Raw genomic sequence first — 20556 nt, forward strand, 5'->3', positions numbered from 1 at the left:
TGTAAGACAGCCATTTAGGATCCCTAAATGGATCTCACACACACACACACACACACACACACACACACACACACACACACACACACACACACACACACACACACACACACACACACACACACACACACACACACAAACACACACACACATGATAAAGCACCACCCACCCACACCATGATCCCTCCTGCTCATAACTAGCAGGTCAAGGATGATATTGTAAAACTAAAGTCATTCCAACTTTACTTACATTTTTTTTACATCCCATTAGAAGCATCATCCCTCTTCATATAACTAATGTTGAATGGGCCACTGAGTGGGTTTTAATTTGTACAATGTTCATCCTCACAGCTGGGAGCAGATAAGGAGAACAATTTCAATCTTATGAACTGCAAGGACTTGATTTAAAAATGTATCGTGGCTAAATTCCAAGTGAACACAGCCAGTAATGGCGGACTAGCTGGTTTAGTTTACGATTCATTCAGCTTCATTGTTTATATATTTCAGTTTAGTTTTTTGCCCTATATGAAAACACATAACATAAGCACGGATCATTGACCTGCACCAGTGTGAGAATGTGGCAAGCCTGGTAAGGGAAAGGGAGGGGCCTGAGATCAGGTAGGGGGAGGGGCCTAGGTTTGGTATTTGCATATAAGGTTGTTTAGTAACCGTTACACACTTAGAAGTTCAACTGTATGTGCCGGGGTGGGCTACACTGTGCGTGTGCTCTCATACAGTGTGTGTGTGTGTGTGTGTGTGTGTGTGTGTGTGTGTGTGTGTGTGTGTGTGTAAACACACTGCTACGTTCTCAACAATACCAGTCTCCCTAACACACGACATAGCAGGTGTGTTGACATGCATCACACAGACATGCGAGGCCCGGGAGCAGATTACGACGGTGGCGGGCTGTGTTGTGCCTTCAGAAAGGGCATACTTGATTAGGTGGTGCTATAAAACATTCAGTCCTCTTCCTGTGATGCTGAAACTCAGGGCTCAGAATCAGCCAGATGGTGCTAAGGAAGTGCTTGAGTTCTCCTGCCCTAACCTGGGGGGGGGAGAGAGTGTGTGTGTGTGTGTGTGTGTGTGTGTGTTCTACGGCAGTACTATACCTTGACAGAACACAGATCACGTCAGTTTCAATAAAACCGGGCTCAGCGGTCCATTGCCATTACTACCGTAGCTCATCCTGGGGCCTCTGCTGTCAACCCACAACTCTTCACTTCCACAACAACCAGCACTGCTGTGAGCCAAGAGCCCTGGTCAAACTACAGATCTACACGCAGCGGTGTGAGGGGTGGACGTCATGTTCTGACTGTGCTGTGCTCTGTCGACTGATCTCAGATCAGTCAGAGAGGCAAGCGAGAAGAGACTCAAACATTCAAACGCCTGGTTTGAATGTTGTGCCCGTCATAACTGCTGACTCATGATGGTATGAAACAGTAACAATCAAATTTTCAATCACACGAGACCTTTAACTGCTCTGTGATCAAATGTAAATGCTTCTATCTGCTGGACAACTCATGAGCGGCAAAGTGAACTGACACAGGCTGGGAGAGACTCGCTCTAAGGGGGTTTAAGGAATACTCATTGTATAAGTGCTCACGATGTGATCCGAGGAACACGGCAGCTTAGAACGAAGTCTTAGTGCTGTAAGATACAGGATATGGACTCAGAAAGAACTGTAGAGCAGGGCTGGCTAATGGCTGCTGGAGTCAAAGTCAATGTGTAAAATAGAGGAGGAAGTGTGTGTGCGCGGTCATTTCTTACTGACATATGTTCTATGCAGAAATGAACACACACACACACACACACCCACCCCTACAAAAAGAGGTGAACCTGTGAATAACAGACATCCATCCAGACACCGTAAACCACACCCTCTCCACTAAGTAGAAATCCTACCAAATACCAAGACCAGCTTTCAGCGTAAAACTAGATTCATCTACAGAACCATTTAGGATATTTACATTACAAACACATTATCTACAAAATATCTGGAAAAGTTGGCTAAAAAATTTTTTAATTGCCAGCAGTGAGCAATCCGGACCATAGAGAGTGAAACGGAGCAGGTGGGGGACCCGACACCGCTACCATAACCTGCTGACAGTCTGGTTAAAACGCTCACACATCCCTCCAGCTGGACACTGCTTCACATGCATGTATGTGCACCAAGCTCACAGGTGCTCCTTCTCCAACGTAAACCAATGATTTGGGCAGAAAGGCTCCCGTGCTACATCCACGTTTTAGGCGCAGCGGCACCAGCGATCGTCTTTTCTGGAGCTCCGAGTCGCTGCAGCTCGTCTGAGGGGAACGGTGCTCAAATGAAGGTGAGCCATGACGTCAGCCTTTACGTCCAAGGCCCAGACACAAAGCAGGCGAGGTCTGAAGACACCCCAAAAAACTACCCAGGGCCCAAACATCTGAGCTTCAGGAATAAGGGTAGAGTTGCGCTGTGTGCTGAATACAAAATGTGGCGTTACTTTGTGAGTTTCCCCACTCCCGTATGAAGGGCTGGAAACTGAGACGGGCGAATTCAGAGGCTCCTGCAGCTTCCTGGAAGATCCACATTCACAAGGAGACGTTTCTTCATCTAGATCGTTTTTTTTTTGCCCCAGAAGAGAGAGACTCTAGCAGAATCCATGGTCCACATGGGGAACACTGGAAGCTCAGACTAGAGAAAAAACATGCTTTCTAGACCTCTAGAAGCCTCTAGATCTCAACAGGGCTGGGTATCTGCAAATGACTCCTGATTCAACTGGATTCAAATTACAAGGTGTTGATTCAATTCAATATCACTACTGTTATCATTTAATGAGAATGATTATATCAATATTATACTTACGATAGAAATCTTGTGAGGATTAATGCTGCAAATGTAAACAATATCCAACATGGGGGATTACTGAACATATTACATATTGATCGGGGAACAAATGTTTATATTTATTTACTTCAAATTTGAATTAACAAATCTACACTGATAAAAAAAATCACTGTCATTATACCAATTAAATATGAATAAACTGAGATTTAGAGTTCAATCTCTGAACGAACTCTTCAGAGTCAATCAAACAAAAATAATCATGACAAATCTATATGTTTCTCTAGCGCGTGTAGTCCCTGATACCGTACAGCAGTCACACTTAACTAATGCACAACAGCGATCAGATGAGCCCACAGGGGCTGCGGTTCACCCAACGTGTGGAGGTCCAGAGGAACGCAGAGCTGATGAAGATACCTGCAGGTCTCCCTTCCCCCGTGTGAGCCAGGGGAGACTCAACGCTGAAGAACACCAAACACGCCGCCGTCCCCCTAAAAGCGTCCGATTAGGGCTGATCCCAACAAACCTGACGACTGCGCTCGAGCCGGTTCCGGTCCACGTACGGCGCCAACTCCAGCGCACCTGGAGCTGAGAGCCAGCCCGTGAGCGGAGGTGTTCTCCTCCGAGCCACACTCACCAGCAGCACGGCCACCTTCTTCATGCTGCGGTTCCCCATGGCGCCTGGAGCGGGACCGCGCTCGGACCTCGAGGACGGGAGAGGACGGGAGAGGACGGGAGAGGACTCTGGGAGGAACTCTGGCTCGTTCGCTACTGGGTGTTCCTGGGCGGCGCGGAGACAAGCCCGCACGTCAGTTCTGACACACTCCGAGACACGCAGAGGAGCTCGAGGAAAATGTGTCTGCTCACGCTCAGTCTCTCGCTCCCTCTATCGTATCTACCCCTTCACTCATCTCTCTCTCTCCGTCTCTCACACACTAACACTCCTACTTTCCAACTCTTAAGTGACTTGCTGCCTCCACAGAAATGAGAGGTGGAATGAGGCATGTACCATGAACACCCCCCCCCCCCCCCCCCCCTTTAGCCCACCGGGGGAGATTCTTTTCTGCATGTGTTTGTGTGAGACTCACGGCTGTGCACAACACCCCCCCCCCCCCCCTCCCGTCAGCAGCAGTGCAGGCGTGCGTTAAGGTCATTGCTACATAACAGCAGCCCCCACCGTGCAGAAAGACAAGCAGGCAGAGTCATCATTATGGGCAATAAAACGCAGGCCACTCTGGGGCCCCACACACACACACACACACACACACACACACACACACACACACACACACACACACACACACACACACACACACACACACACACACACACACACACACACACACACACAGTGTCCTACTGTGAACCTGTTGGTACAGAGTCATGCTGAGACATCATTTCCCATTCCTACACTCCCAACACCGCGGCCCAACACCGCGGCCCAACACCGCGGCCCAACCAGCTGTGATGAACACAGTCCACATTAACCCAGTGTTTAAGGTGGACCTCCCGTCCAGCCCAAGGTCATCCGACACAACATGAACCACCAGCGTCTCAAACGGCGAGGGATGCGCTGGGCTCCCAGAGCGTCGTCGCCTACAGCCCACCGCTGCGAGGTCACGACCTGAAGGTCGGCGGTGCGAGGTCACCTACAGCCCACCGCTGCGAGGTCACGACCTGAAGGTCGGCGGTGCGAGCAGGGGAAAAGCCAGACGAGCGCGCTGACTTCACACGCAAAAACACGGGCCGTCTCGGCACGGCCCAAAACGGCTCGGCCCGTGGGCAAAGACACGCGGGCTATTCGGAGCGGTGAGCCAAGGGCCACGCAGTCACAAGGAAGCGTAGGAGTGGGGCGGCTATATGAGAGCCGGGCGCTACGAGCGGCCCTGTCGCGTCTGAGGGCGGACCAACAAGTGTGCTGCGTGGCCAGAGTTTAGAGACCTGCTCATAACTCAGTGGAAAGCAGAGAGTCTGTTGGAACGTGTGTGAGCAGGCAGACAGGAATAGAGGTATCGCACAACCAGAGTGTGGTGGACGCTATAAATCGCTCATTAGAGACTCGTCACACATAGTTGGAGTGGCATTGGGTGTGGGTGTTGAATTGAAATTCATATAGGAGCACAAATATAGACTGGCCTTTGTAATTAAGAACGATTAATGTGTACATCTCCACACACACACACACACACACACACACACACACACACACACACACACACACACACACATTTAGCTTGCTTGACGCAAATAAAATAGCTTATATAAAATGTATTCCTTTAGAAAGAGAGAGGCAAGCACACCACAGCGAACCACACCCACACACCAGATGACATGGACCGGTCCACACGTCAAGCAAATCTATATTTAAGTGCTACTGTTCTAATGCTCAGCACGTCCAGTAGAGGGCGACAAACACCACAAACTGGCACCGATGAATCAAGTTTCGTCCAACGCAGCTAATAGTGTTTATACATCTGTACAAGAATGTGAAGAATCTTAAGGATAAAAAACTCTAAACAGTTTAGGGAAATAGCTGAACCACCTCAAGACCTAGAACAATCACTAGACTAGGATATTAATTCTTTACAATGTCATTAACAAGTCTAAGCAGACAGGTGTCAGTTCCAGGTGAGTGTTCTTGGGGAACTTACCTGCGGATGTGTCTGAGATGAGGATGAGATTTGGTTCGGTCTTCCTGAGAGGTGATCTGTGTTATCATTAGGGTCCGACACACTGGTCCTAAGGGAGGGAGAGTGGAGGCCTTCCTCGCCCTCCTCGTCTTCCTCCCCCTCCTCATTATCCTCTCTCCCACTGTCGTCCGACTGCTCAAACTCGTCGCTCTCCTGGTCCATGTCCTCCTCCTCATCTCTCTCCCCGTCCTCGGGCCGGCGCTGGTCTTCCTCGGGGTGCGGGCTGGCCCCCACCCGCCCCTCCCCTCCGCTGTTGTTGTTGGCCTCTTCCTCCTCCTCCTCTTCTCCGTTGTGCCGCCGTCTCCTCCGCTGTCTGTGTCTCTGCTCCTGCTCCCAAATCCACCGGGCGCCCTTCTCTCCTCCGTTCACCTCCTCCCTCCTCTCCGGCTCCGCCCTCTCCGTCCCACCCACCGACTCTCTCCCGGGAGGCCACGGCTCCTCTTCCTCCTCCTCCTCTTCCTCCTCCTCCTCATCCTCCGCTCGCTCCGCCTCTCCGGAAGCTTCTCGCCGCTGGTCCTCCTCCACGTCCTCCTCGCCGTGCTCCCTCCTCCCGGGCGGGGCTTCTCGCCCGGGCGCTTCCGGGAGGCGGTTCATGCGCTCGTGGTCGGCCTGGGCCGGCCGCCCGTTAGCTGGGCCCAGGGGTGGCGGGCGTGGCCGCTGGGGCTGCCCGGCCGGCCTGCTGCCCCCCGACAGCAGATCCTGGTTCATTTCCAAAAGCCAGCTTGCTACCTCCTGCACCTTCGCTAGGCTGTCTGACGAGGACAAGGACTTCCCGGCATTCTGGAGGAAAGATAGGAGAGAGAGAAAGGGAGAGAGGGGGGTGAGAGAGGAGAGAGAGAGAGAGAGAGAGAGAGAGAGAGAGAGAGAGGGGGGTTATTACAGTTATCTGTCTCCTGCAACCCCCGTCTCCCCGTGTTGAAGCTGTGCTGAAAGTGGGAATAACCCCTCATCTTTTATTCATGCTGCCCAAATAAAACAATGGAGATGAGCTTTACGCAGGGAGACGCAGTACCAGTGTCTCCTACACTATACGGCCCGTGAGTGTTTGGACCAACTCATACGGGCTGGGCCTCCAAATCCCCAATAATGACAGAAGGAATGTTTCCCATTGTCCAGTATTTAACAGTAACGTGTCATGAGATCTCGCGAGACGTAACTCCGCGAGATTTCTCGACGCATTAAAAATCTGTCTCGCAAGATTTGTGATGTCAGAATGATGTCGGAAAATAGAGGTATTACTATTGAAGATGCCCCCGCCACTTTCAAATCGTTTGTTTGGCAGCATTTTGGGTACCCGGCGGAAATGATAAATGGCAAGAGAGTGACTGATAAGACACTGACCATATACAAACATTGTATGAAAATAATGCCGTACACCGCGACCAATACGAGCACGATAGAGAGACATTTACACCACAGCTCAGTACTCAGATCAACATATCTCACTTGGTAGCAGGGACAGAAAGGCGATTTGGCAAGTTGAGACAGCAGGATATCGGGAGCAGTGTGGACATGCTAATATTCTTAAAAATGAACATGGCAGTGTAGTTGCAGCAAATTCAGTGACATACTTGGACAGGCTCTGTTTGCACTATTTGAACTCTGTATTGACAGAGAAGAACTTTTGTTTTGCACATAATACAGTGAGTCCCCTCTTAACGACGGGTCTGGTTAACGACGGAACAGAGTTATGACCGACTTTTTCGCGTGGTGTGCGGAGGAGCACTGGCAGCACAGTGGAGTGTAGTAGTGTTGTGTACGATAAGCCCATCTCAACAGCGCGATCGCTCTTTCTCACGCTGTACGCACGAGAACATTGTACGTTTTTTCTATACTGTATTTACGATTAAAGCATATCTAAATCTAGGGTCACGCTTAACAACAAAAACTGCTTTACGACGGACTTGTCAGTCTCTAACACCGTCATTAAGAGGGGACATTGCGCTTGAAAAAAGGAGAAATATTTAATTATTTTATTTTAACTTATGAAATTTTATTTTAATTTCAATTTGTAGAGGAAGAAGTTTATTAAAAGTTCATGCTTACATAATGCATGTTAAGAGTTATAATAAAACATTTCAAAATGCATGTGTAACTCAGTTAAATAAAAGTCTGTTGTCCAGTCATATATGAAATTTTAGTGTTCTTAAAATCTCGTCTCGTCTCGATCTCGTGAACCCAATATCGTGTCTCGTCTTGTCTCGTGAGCTGAGTGTCTCGTCACACCCCTACAGTTCAGTAATAACTGAACATGAGTCTTGCTTGGCGATGCCTGAAGCAAAGGGGGACCGTTTCAACAAAGTACACATGAGATTAGTGACACTATACGTATTGGTCAGAACTTAGTTAACATATGGTGTGACTTCTTTAAAATATGGGGTGCTCAACCCATGACATAAAATGAGAACTCATTCAATAAGCAAATATTCAACAACACAGTCAAATTCCATTAAACAAGAAACTTTTATGCAATACTCCATAAGGCCAATCAAAGTTTGACACAGCATAAATTTTTAAAATATAGATGCACAGAGCACTGTTAGCCAGCAGAGGGCGCTCTTGTATCAGCTGAGAGAACCAATACGGCAACAGAAAGGAGGCCTGCTGGGAGGGGTCGGGGGACATGGGTGCACATGATGGGTCATGATCTTCAGAGACAGAGGGTAAAGGAGAACCCCCTCCCCCCCGGTGGGGCACGCTCAGCACATCAAGTTTACATGAACTTTACATGAAGTTTACCACTTCACCCAACACTGAGAACTTCCACTTTCTCCTCTGTGAGTGACCCGAGTTACGAACCCTTCGTGTGCAGAGTCATGTTGGATCACAACTGTGGGTCAAAAGACCTCAATTATCACTCAGAACAGAGCACAGAGCGAGGCTCTGAAGGGGGCGTGGCCAGACAGGAACTGAGTGTGCTCGTCACGTAGAGCACGTGTAGGGTGTACGCACTGCAGTTGTCTCGCACGCAAACACACACACACACAGCATCCAGCCAGACACACAAGCACAAACACCCTCTGAGAACACATTCCTCACTTCCTAGACATGCTATATCAGTGCTGATGTATTTGTGTGTGTGTGTGTCTGTAAATCAGTGAAGTGGAAAATGTTGCTTCCCATATGTGCAGAACGAGACACGGTGACACTGGCAGGCGGTAAAAGGCTCTCTCAGTCCAGCTCGACCTCTGCCCTGTACACACCCCTGGAAGAACAGAGAGCTGCCAATCACGTACACACACCAGCAGCCCGGGGCAGGTGAACGTGTGCTCTACCTCCGTCTGCCTGCCTCGTCAGCGACCTGCCGGGTCCCTTTCGGCCGTCTCTGTCTGAAGATGCCCAGCCAGCTGGATTCTCCTACTGAGATGAACGTCCGAGCTCTCTGAAGGAGCGCTCCACTACGGCCTGCCTATTATACTGCCTGAACACAAACACGCAGCACTCTCAAGGCGTGGCAGACACCAGACATGGACCCAGTCCTGGGAGGGAGAGGGCGTGCTCTGGAGGGAGAGGGCGTAGTCTGGAGGGAGAGGGCGTAGTCTGGAGGGAGAGGGCGTAGTCTGGAGGGAGAGGGCGTGCTCTGGAGGGAGAGGGCGTGCTCTGGAGGGAGAGGGCGTGCTCTGGAGGGAGAGGGCGTGCTCTGGAGGGAGAGGGCGTAGTCTGGAGGGAGAGGGCGTAGTCTGGAGGGAGAGGGCGTAGTCTGGAGGGAGAGGGCGTAGTCTGGAGGGAGAGGGCGTAGTCTGGAGGGAGAGGGCGTAGTCTGGAGGGAGAGGGCGTAGTCTGGAGGGAGAGGGCGTGCTCTGGAGGGAGAGGGCGTGCTCTGGAGGGAGAGGGCGTAGTCTGGAGGGAGAGGGCGTAGTCTGGAGGGAGAGGGCGTAGTCTGGAGGGAGAGGGCGTAGTCTGGAGGGAGAGGGCGTAGTCTGGAGGGAGAGGGCGTAGTCTGGAGGGAGAGGGCGTGCTCTGGAGGGAGAGGGCGTAGTCTGGAGGGAGAGGGCGTGCTCTGGAGGGAGAGGGCGTAGTCTGGAGGGAGAGGGCATAGTCTGGAGGGAGAGGGCGTAGTCTGGAGGGAGAGGGCGTAGTCTGGAGGGAGAGGGCGTAGTCTGGAGGGAGAGGAGGGAACCGATGGCACTGTTAAAGATGGTCTCTGCCTGCATCCGACTGGCACACGGGCCATGAGGAAGACCAGGGAGCGGGGGAGGAGGCGTAGTCCGGCGCATCATTTCTTTACTTATTACCGTGGCGACAGCCCATTTGTCTCCATCCACCGCACCATGGGAAACGTGGGGCAACCAACCGCAGCAGGGCAGCAAAGACGGAGGAGGAGGAAGAGGAGGAGGAGGAGGAAGGCAAGTGGCCGTGTCGCTTGTTAGAACGTGTCATTTACTGCAATCATGACGGATCGCCCAGCCTTTGTACGTAGGAGGGTGTAAATACACACAGAAGCATCTAGAAATTTCCAGGGGAGAGTTTTATCCACCTCCAGGGGTTATGTCATGCTTTCAGTGCAAACAAATAAGCAAAAACAGAACAAAGTGATTCACACTTAAGGCTCCTCAACACCAGGGACACGGCAAACAGGGACATCGGGGAACTAACAGCAACTGCAAACAACTGGTGATCAGCATTCGGGAGTTCACAGCGGGCCCTCTTCACCTGTGTGTGTTCTCACACACACACACACACACACACACACACACACACACACACACACACACACACACGCACACGCACACGCACACACACACACACACACACACACTGCACTCAAGGAAAAGTAAACAACTCAAAAGAAAGCCGCTGCTTCCTGAAGGAGCTTCCTTTAGCGAGTCTACTGAGATCTGACTCCTGTTTCTTCTCCAGCTCTCCATAAAAAAAGTGCACACAAACGTCAAAGTAATGACACTCTAGTTGTTCTCTGGATAATTCTCAATAAAATGTTGTGCAGCAAAATACAATGTTTATTCAAATCACACTTAAACCGAACAGCCAATCAGAAAATTTTTCTTCAAATTCGGCCAATAAAAGAGTGCTAATGAGGGCGACTACAGCCAATGGTACAGAACACCCTGCGTGGACGAGGGTCCGTCACAGAGGTCAAACTGGTGACAGTTCGGTCAGTGCGGCCCTAGCCTAAGGTCTAAGGGGATAGCAGTCAAGAACAATGAGCAGACCGCACCATCTTCTAACCCCAAGCCAAAACCAACAGAAGAACACCGCCCCCTGCTGTCAGAAGAGTGTATCGACTCTGTTCAGCTCCGTGATCTTGGTGGGAGGGAGTTGGGAGGTGTGTGTGTGTGTGTGTGTGTGTGTGTGTGTGTGTGTGTGTGTGTGTGTGTGTGCTGGGACTGTCCAGCTGTGGGTCCAGGCACATGCGACACAGTGGTGCTGGCATGCCTGCAGAAGTCTATGAATAGCTGAATTCACCGTAGGCCCGGATGGAACAACAAGGCTTCCGCAATCAGCCACAGGGAGCCGGCATGAACCGTGTGTGTGCTGTTATTGTTTGTTACTGTATTGTTTGTTTGTTTGGGATTTTTTGTTCTTTTTGTGGTCGAGTCAAATGTTGACACACCAGTGAATTGATGGGTTTGTTTACACAAACATCTGTACGCAGATATGGACAGACGCAGAGACAGAGACAGAAACAAACTACAGATCTTTATAAAAACAAAAAACAAAAAGACACATACTTAAAAAAATACAAGAGAAATAGCTGATAGGAGTTTTAGTTATACAAAAGTTTTCTGTGGGAAGAACGAGAGAAGACAGAGTGCTGCTCTTGTGTGGGGAAAACATACTGTATAGTGTAGAGGTGCTCTTGTGTGAGGAAAACATACTGTATAGTGTAGAGGTGCTCTTGTGTGGGGAAAACATACTGTATAGTGTAGAGGTGCTCTTGTGTGGGGAAAACATACTGTATAGTGTAGAGGTGCTCTTGTGTGGGGAAAACATACTGTATAGTGTAGAGGTGCTCTTGTGTGAGGAAAACATACTGTATAGTGTAGAGGTGCTCTTGTGTGGGGAAAACATACTGTATAGTGTAGAGGTGCTCTTGTGTGGGGAAAACATACTGTATAGTGTAGAGGTGCTCTTGTGTGGGGAAAACATACTGTATAGTGTAGAGGTGCTCTTGTGTGGGGAAAACATACTGTATAGTGTAGAGGTGCTCTTGTGTGGGGAAAACATACTGTATATTGTAGAGGTGCTCTTGTGTGGAGAAAACATACTGTATAGTGTAGAGGTGCTCTTGTGTGGAGAAAACATACTGTATAGTGTAGAGGTGCTCTTGTGTGGAGAAAACATACTGTATAGTGTAGAGGTGCTCTTGTGTGGAGAAAACATACTGTATAGTGTAGAGGTGCTCTTGTGTGGGGAAAACATACTGTATAGTGTAGAGGTGCTCTTGTGTGGAGAAAACATACTGTATAGTGTAGAGGTGCTCTTGTGTGGAGAAAACATACTGTATAGTGTAGAGGTGCTCTTGTGTGGGGAAAACATACTGTATAGTGTAGAGGTGCTCTTGTGTGGAGAAAACATACTGTATAGTGTAGAGGTGCTCTTGTGTGGAGAAAACATACTGTATAGTGTAGAGGTGCTCTTGTGTGGAGAAAACATACTGTATAGTGTAGAGGTGCTCTTGTGTGGAGAAGAAATGTACCATATAGTGTAGTGCTTATGGTGGCTAAGCTGAGACCAACTATTATGTGTGTTAACAGACGTTTGCTTTCACATACAATATTGGTTGTGTCAATTTGTTAACGAAGATTGTTTGAAATTGTCTTTAGTCACTGTGATTTAGAATTATATTGAAAAATGGGGAGAGGGTTTGCACTAATTTTATTTCTTTGTGTTTACAAGGAAAGTTTCACTGCAGGGGTAAATGAATGGTGAATGGTAAGCATGAGCATGTGACTCATTCATTGAAACCTAGTTTGTTATACTATTAGAGTGTTTACATGATCTTCCTTAGAAAGTAATTGACCAGGCGGTTTTTATTGATGCGGAAGATTTGAGAATGTGGTGATTCCAGTCACACTGGAAAGTCTTCCAGTGTGGTACCAAGCTGCTTGGCATATGAGAGAAATGTATAATCCTGTAAATGTAATACTGCAATCTTTGCCAATTGTTTTAACATGAAATCTTCACCCATGCTGCCTTACAAACTGCAATGTCTGGAGGAAGGGAGACCAAAATTGGGCCCTATCCACTTCACGTGGGAAGTTTTTAATCCCTCATAGAAAGCAACAGTGAAGTATCTGATGAGGTAACATTTGACTTTTTTTTTTAAATAATCATTATACTTTTGTTTCTGTGTGTGTATGTAAATGAGTTTGGATGACTTAAGCTAGCACGCTATCAACTCCGCCCACCACAGAACACGTTAGCATCTAACTAAAGCACAAGGGAGTGAGAGAGTGAAGCCATGCAGGGGTTGAAGGGACAGGAAGGAGGATTTTGACCCGTCCTGTGGTGTTTGGATCTGTATCCTGATTCTACCCTTAACATTAGCTTAGAAAGCAGCTTCAGATCAAAACCGTGCCACCCATCACAGTACAGGCTTGGGAATGAACTTTGGTGTTACCATCAAGCTTAGTGTGGTTCACCATTAATCCTCACACCCCAAACACACTCAAATCACTCAAGAGTGTGTTTTGAGACTCACTCAAACACTATCTGTTAAGTTTAGTGGCATGGCATGCACTTCTCTTTGGGTGATGACTCCTCAGACCATGGATGCCTTGTTTGCATTTTTGTGGATATGGACTGCCTACATTCTATACTAAGACACGCATTTGTTTTATTAGGACTTGCTTGAAGTACTTAAGTCTTTAAAGACATTCAGTGTTCACCCATTATTGCCCTTCCAGAGGTGACCAAGAGTGGTGGTGATTAATGCTACACCCTGACTCTGACTCTAGCACGGTCGCTGCAGCAAAACGCTACCCAGGACTATGGAAAAGGTCAAAAAGGAATCACACCCATCTGATAATACAATACATATTCTATCAAGTCTTTTGATCCTGTGACAGATTGAGTTAATCATCTTTTTGGAGCCACTTTGTTTTGCTGAGACGTGTGGGGTGGGGTGGTGGTGGGGGGGGGATATATAACATGTCCACCTATACAAGAAGAGAAAGAAAGACTCTGCTTACTTCTCAGTTCACTTGATAAGTACAATGCACAGGTACAGTGGATTCAAAAAATACTACGCCACAAAGTATATGACTTTATTGTATTGTTAATTTGAGATATAAATGTATATAATTGAATGGATATAACTGCAATTTTACCCACGAATTTGCACTTAATTATCCATAATGTCAAAGTATAAACATGTTTTAGAGCTCTTCTAAACTTAATTAAAAATCAAAAACTGAAATCTGAATCCACTGTATGTGTTTAAGTTCCTTACTGATTGGTCCCTGTTAAAAGAGCAATAATGCAGGCAAATGTTCCTTATATGCTCTCGATAGGTCAGGAATTTGTGGCATCCGTCACAAGAGGGTATCTAAGAAGAACAAGGTAAGCAAATAAAATAATAAAGAAAAATTAAATGTAATTTTAATCTAAAGTTAAAGAAGCCAGAAATGACTGCTGAAGACTGACATTATTCCATTAAATATTCTCACTGATGTGATCAGAACACGCGCTGGTATCGTTCTGCCTCTCAGTAGTAGTTCTGCCAAAAATGAGTCAAGTGAAGAATCAAATCCCGGACAAGCACAGGCTGTGCTGACGCCATGGTAACAGAACCGCCCTCTGTTTCATAACGGCGCTGTTCGCCTCGTCCGGGCGACACCGCGTGCATGTGGGTATGGCTGTGCAGGTCTCCAGGACACAGCCGGAGGCAGGTGTGAACGGATCGGGTCGGTGCCTCCAGACAAGGTCACTGGAATAACTGCTGTTTTGACGGGTTGTTCTGAGGGGATCGGGCCACTGAGAAAAGTCCCAGCACGCATCACTAGTTTGCGTCCGATTAAAAGCGGCATACCGTGCCACGTTCACCTGTTGTCCTGCTTCCCATCTCGAGGTCTAAGGGCTGAATCGATGACGGGTCGACTAGGAGCCGTACTGCAGGTGGCGCTGCTGCAGACAGAAACGCGCCTTTTAAGGTCCTGCGATTTGCTGCTGAATCGCTTGCTATTAATAGAACACTTGAAGGAGCAGATGTGGGACAACTTGGCTGACTGAAGGCTGGGGAGAGTGAAGGAGTGTCTATGCTCGGGTCTCGTCCAGCGCTATGGCACTGTGGTTGGGCTCAAACACAGGCAGCGTCTTCGAGGACACAGGCCGCCACTCACACAACACAGGCAAGCAGCCAGACAGACGGCCAGCCGGGTCCTCGGGGTCCCCAGCTGCTCCGGGCCCTCGAGCCGCCGGTACTCCGAGATCCTTCACACTGGTGACGATCAACAACGCGGCTAGAATCAACCTGCTCGGCGTCAAAGGAACCCCGAGAGCAAACGAGACAGGCGAGCATCTTCAGGCAGGCACGGCCGAACCGCACCACGATCTGAGCTCAGGACAGACCGGGGTTCTGACAGCAAGCCAGCCCGGTTCTACTAAACAGCACGTCTGTCAGTCATTCTAGATCAGGAGAACGCGCACCCACGTAAAAGTCGGAGTTACAAGAGAGTTGGGAGCCCAATTAATAGTTAAAGTTCAACATGCTTCAGTCATAAGTGGCAGGAGTCAAATGGATTATTAGCTGTGGTTTCTCAGCAGACAGGGTTTATTTGTATGGGTATGCAATTACAGTCAGTCAGGGAGGGGACGAACGCCAACACAACTCCTCTCGTCCAATGCAGACAAAGAAGTGAGGAGCAAGTACGAAACAGTTATGAAAGAAGCCGATTGTGGCAACAGTGTGTCCTCTGGTGGCGGGGTGGGACTGGAGGGGGGCACGACGACATAAAACAACAACAACAACAACAACAACAACACACTGCGTAGGCCTGCAGCTCAGGTGTGATGAACTAGTCAGTGTGATGAAATCCCAATAATGCAGTGACTGCATGAAGACCTGATTCATTACATTTTTCAATCTGCGTTTATAATCCCACAGATTATAATCCACACACACATGCATGCTCAGCACTAAAGACCACAACAAAGTTAATCTTGCAGCGTGAATTCATGAGAACAATTCTAATCCAGAGACCAAAAAAACATCTAACTCTGCCAAGGACGTCTCCATTCTTTTACTGTGCTGTATTTAATAAAGTAAATCATCAAGTCATTCGTCCACAATTTGCGGGTTGACTTGAAAGCCGGGGCTTGGCTTCGGAACAAAAAGCGATTTGGGTATTAGGAGAAAAAGAAACAACCACAAACCCATGTTAAAAATACGCATGTTTGCCCTAATACGCTTGCTAAAATCCTGACAAAAACCATACAGCACGACACGCAACGGCACATTCAGCCCAGAACCTCCGTGACACGGGTGAGGCATTCGGGCTGTTTTAAAGTGAGGCTGGTTCTGGAGAGACCGGAGAAGACGGCCAGAGTGAAGCCCTGATGGGACAACAAACACTCACAATGGAAGAGAGCAGAGGAGCTGAAACAGCAGACTGCTCAGAACCATCCCACAGAACAAAACTAGGGAAGGAGCCCTATCAGAGCACCAGCACAACGTCTCTTATTACTCTCACACACACACACACACACACACACACACATATACACACACACACACACACACACACAACCACACACACACACAACCACACACACACACAACCACACACACATATACACACACACACACACACACACACACAACCACACACACACACACAACCACACACACACACACAACCACACACACACACACAACCACACACACACACACAACCACACACACACACACACAACCACACACACACACACAACCACACACACACACACAACCACACACACACACACAACCACACACACACAACCACACACACACACACACACACACACACACACACACACACACACACACACACACACACACACACACACACACACACACACACACACACACACGCGCGCATGAGTGGAGCCTCCATTCAGAAAATTCCAAGAAGCAGTTCTCTCCAGGGAAGTGAGGAGATGACCAGGCGGCTGGTGTCTGAATCCCCACAGCATCGCACCTCACAGCCCCCCGCCCCAATCACGGCCCCTGCCACGGGCTCATTAACCCCATCGCACCACAGCGGATTCATTAGCCCCATCGCACCACACGCTGCGCTAATAGTGGATATTATAGCGGATGCAAATCTGTGCGCAGCGGCGTGGACGAGCGGTACAGTCCAGTGCTCGACTCACTCGGTAATTCTATAAATACACGGCTAATGTTCCCTCATGTCCTTGAGGCTACATTTCATTGAGGGACGTATTAATCGATACTGGTGCTATTAACGGATTCAGCTGGATCTGAGGTAGGAAACTTTAAACCTTTGGTTGGAAGAGACCCACAGCAAATGGGGGGAAAAAAGCGTTCTGTAGTGGAATCAAGCAAGCCAGTAGAAAGAAATGGAGCTGTACACTGTGACACTAAAATAATGTTAAAAATAATTAATAATAATAAGTGAGGGGAATTATGTTGGACAGGACAGAAAAAAATACGACATGAGGACCCATTTGAGCACGGTCTCCGCATGGTGTCGGGGGTGCTGCGTCCCTCCAAACCTCTAACCTATTCCGCTGGTATGGTGTTTGTGTCCTGACTGATCCGGAGTCAGTAGAGCACAGCGTGCCCATCAGGGAGAAGAGCGATCCTTCCGGAGGGTCAACGACCTCAGGTCTGCTTGCACTCATCTGCTTTAGGCTCTTACAGACCGACGGCTCCGTGTCGTAAACGTTTCTTTTTTTCCTCCCCCTTTCACAGCCTCAACAGAGCATCACCACATGAAGCCTTTTAAATCACCAGGTTCCATTACAAAATCAATTACTGCCGTGTGCTCACAAGGCTTCTCGGGCCTTTCTGAAAGCTCAAACGCACCGCGGAAGCCACGGCAAGGTCAGACGTGCCGAGTACGATCAGAACGACTAGAAACCTTACTGAGAAACCGCTGCTGGAAACGTCCCCGTCCAGCCCGGCCACGGCGCACACTCGTCTTCAACCACAGCCCGAGGGCTTAAAGCATCTACGCGGAGAGAACGGAGCTGCCCGGATACGCGGCGCAACAGTTGTGGGCGCGTCGTCTTAACCTTCCGCGCCGACTGTACAGGAAACGCTTCCTAAGCCGAACGCAGTCGATAAGAAGCACGAGGTAGCACACGACAGCGTGACGTGCGTCGTTTCCGAACCACACCCGCCACCCGTCGGCCACCCCGGACCGGCCCCGGTCTGGCCTCGTTACCTTGGGCTGCGCGGGGCAGCGGGTGGCCAGGTTGCGGAGCTGGTCCGAATGGCTGCAGGAGAGGAGGTGGGAGCAGCAAGCCGTACGGCCGAGCCTCTTCATCAGGGAAGAGATGAAGCCACAGCCGCAGCCACACATGGACTCGCTTCGTCTGGCGCCGAGGAGTCTCCAGACACCGACCCGGCGGGTTCGATCCCTGCTCCCCCCACAGGTGGAAGACGCAGGCGGTGGTTGGCGGTGGGTGGGGGGGTCGCCTTTTTGAATAAGGTTCCTCGGGTTTGGAAGAGACTTTCCGAGAGGTTCAAACTGGTATCCAGGTTAAAATGGCAAAAGTCGATGCTGTCACAGTTGTCCCGTTAACGGTCACTCGCCCCCAATCGACTCTCGTCAAATCCTGTCAGACTCTCCCCAGAAACTTTCGATGTCGATGCTTCCGGGCGCCGGGACGATCCGGAAGGACGGGGCAGGGTGGGTTTAGCGCTCTGTGGCGTGTGAGGAGAAGCGTTGGGTGTGGAGCAGACACCTGGAGCAGGCAGCCGCTCTCCAACACTGTCTCCACACAGAAGCCAGAGAGCGCAGCAGGCGAGTAAGGCCACATCTCCCTCCCTCCCTCCCTCTCTCTCCCTCTCTCCGTCCCTCCCTCCACTCAGCACTTAGCTGCTAGCAATGCTCCGTTTCTTCCTACTCTCAGACACACACACACACACACACACACACACACACACACACACACACAAACACTAAGCTCTTCCCAGCATCTTGTCACACGGCCCCTCTCCAAGCCCCTCCCCTCTCCCCCCACTGCTGGATGGCTGTCTGCACTCAGCCACAATCAGAGCTCGTGCGTCTACAGCTCCGCGCAGCAAAGCTTTCGCCGCCGTCTCTGGCACGCTGCTCACAAGGACACAAGGAGCGAGGAGATGGAGATCAGCTCAATTATAGTGAACAGGAGCTGTGATACAACAACTCACCCAGGACTGAACACACACACACACCCACTTACGTAAGTGGAGACTATCCTAACAGCTAGTGCTCAGACACTGTTCGTTAGGTGGCAAGACATTCGATACTTTTCACAAAGTGAGATGGTACAACTCCGAGAATTATGTCCTTCGGTCTTGGGAAATGACCAACAAGCTGTTGAACATTTACTCATCTGACTATGAAAGCCGCAGGCTAAACCATCTGCATTTTTCCCCCTTCAGAATAAAAGTACAAAGTGGTAAATGCTGACCTCTAATCTCTGGTTCTCAAGCATGATTAGCCAGTACACGGGGCCTCCCCCAGTGCCTTGTGGGAGATACGCAAATGATCCAAATTGTCTGCGAATCACGATGAGCGCCGATTTGCTGAAGCGGATGAAAGGTTCGCCCTATTGGGTGCGCAGGATGACATGTCCTGTGTAGTGAATGTGGTTTCATTACGGCCACTTCAGACAATTCAGCTCCGAGAATCCGGCCAGGCAGCTAAAAATAGCATGAGAATAATAACCAGTCGGATCACCTTTCATGATGACGGATATCAACAAGGCCCGGTGCTCAAAGCCTGGGTCTGTGCAGGGACGGAGGGAATAAAGTGGATGCTTCGGACTAAAGAGGAAAGAGAGAACGTGATTGGACGGCAGCACTACAACCGAGGCACAGAGATCCACACCGACTGTAATGGACACAGACCAGTCAAATGATTTTGCACAATGCATCTGTTCACCCCACAGCACAGGGCGTATCCTCAACCTGTCTGTATACTCCCACCCTCTCTCTCTCTCTCTCTCTCTCTCTCTCTCTCTCTCTCTCTCTCTCTCTCTCTCTCTCTCTCTCTCTCTCTCTCTCTCTCTCTCTCTCTCTCTCTCTCTCCCTCCCTCCCTCCCTCCCTCCCTCCCTCCCTCCCTCCCTCCCTCCCTCCCTCCCTCCCTCCCTCTCTCCCTCTCCCTCTCCCTCTCCCTCTCCCTCTCCCTCTCCCTCCACTCTCCTCTGCTCAGTATGCAGGTAGTCGGGTGTGCTCGTCCAAACGGCGCACGCATGAACGCGCACAGGCTGGAAATCACTTGAAATCGACTGCAGTTAGCAGTGTGAAAAACTGAGAGGAGGAGAGAACAAAACACCACTTGGCCCTTTGGATCTGTCGTTGGATTACAGGATGAAACAAGAGGGGAAGAGAGGCGGGAAGACAGAGATAGAGACACACAGAGAGACAGAGAGAGGAAAATGAGAGATTGTCAGTGGTGCTCCCTCTAGAGAAGGCAAGATGAGCTAATTGCCAGGATACGTGTAATCTTTCAGGAACATCAGCACGCAGGGAAGGTGAACGCAGAGACAGTGCAGCTCTGACGTTCAGTGTCCGGGCACCAAGACCACGAGCCTGGAAGACCTACAGCCCTGCACCTCAAAGGAGGAACAAGTTTGAGATGTCAAATCTCTCAGCCCGCGTGCCCTCTGACCTCTCAGAAGAGCCGACGGTAAGTTTAAAAAGTCTTGGCACCATGATTCATTGCGGTCCCAGTGACGGCACATAGCACTGTTTAGAGCCGGATTAAACAGACCAAACCGACAAAGCCCCTGGAATACTAACCAAACACTCGCGAGCGCTATGAAGTAAAACAAGATGGACAGAATGTCGAAGCGATGCTTAACGATAACAGTTAGTCCTCTGGAACTTTCTCTAATGCACACTAGGCTACAACTAAACAATAAAGGAC

General features: G+C 49.5%; 1 protein-coding gene across 1 annotated transcript in view; it reads right to left on the reverse strand.

Annotated features, from left to right (window-relative positions):
• Positions 1–20556, reverse strand: part of fbxw7 (F-box and WD repeat domain containing 7) — a 136123-nt gene that overhangs the window by 80205 nt on the left and 35362 nt on the right. The window contains 1 exon segment of the mRNA XM_076996920.1: positions 5470–6288. Coding sequence (XP_076853035.1) covers positions 5470–6216 — 747 coding nt within the window. The 5' untranslated portion in view covers positions 6217–6288.

This window comes from Brachyhypopomus gauderio, chromosome 1 (genome assembly GCF_052324685.1).
Source record: "Brachyhypopomus gauderio isolate BG-103 chromosome 1, BGAUD_0.2, whole genome shotgun sequence".
Taxonomy (NCBI): domain Eukaryota; kingdom Metazoa; phylum Chordata; class Actinopteri; order Gymnotiformes; family Hypopomidae; genus Brachyhypopomus; species Brachyhypopomus gauderio.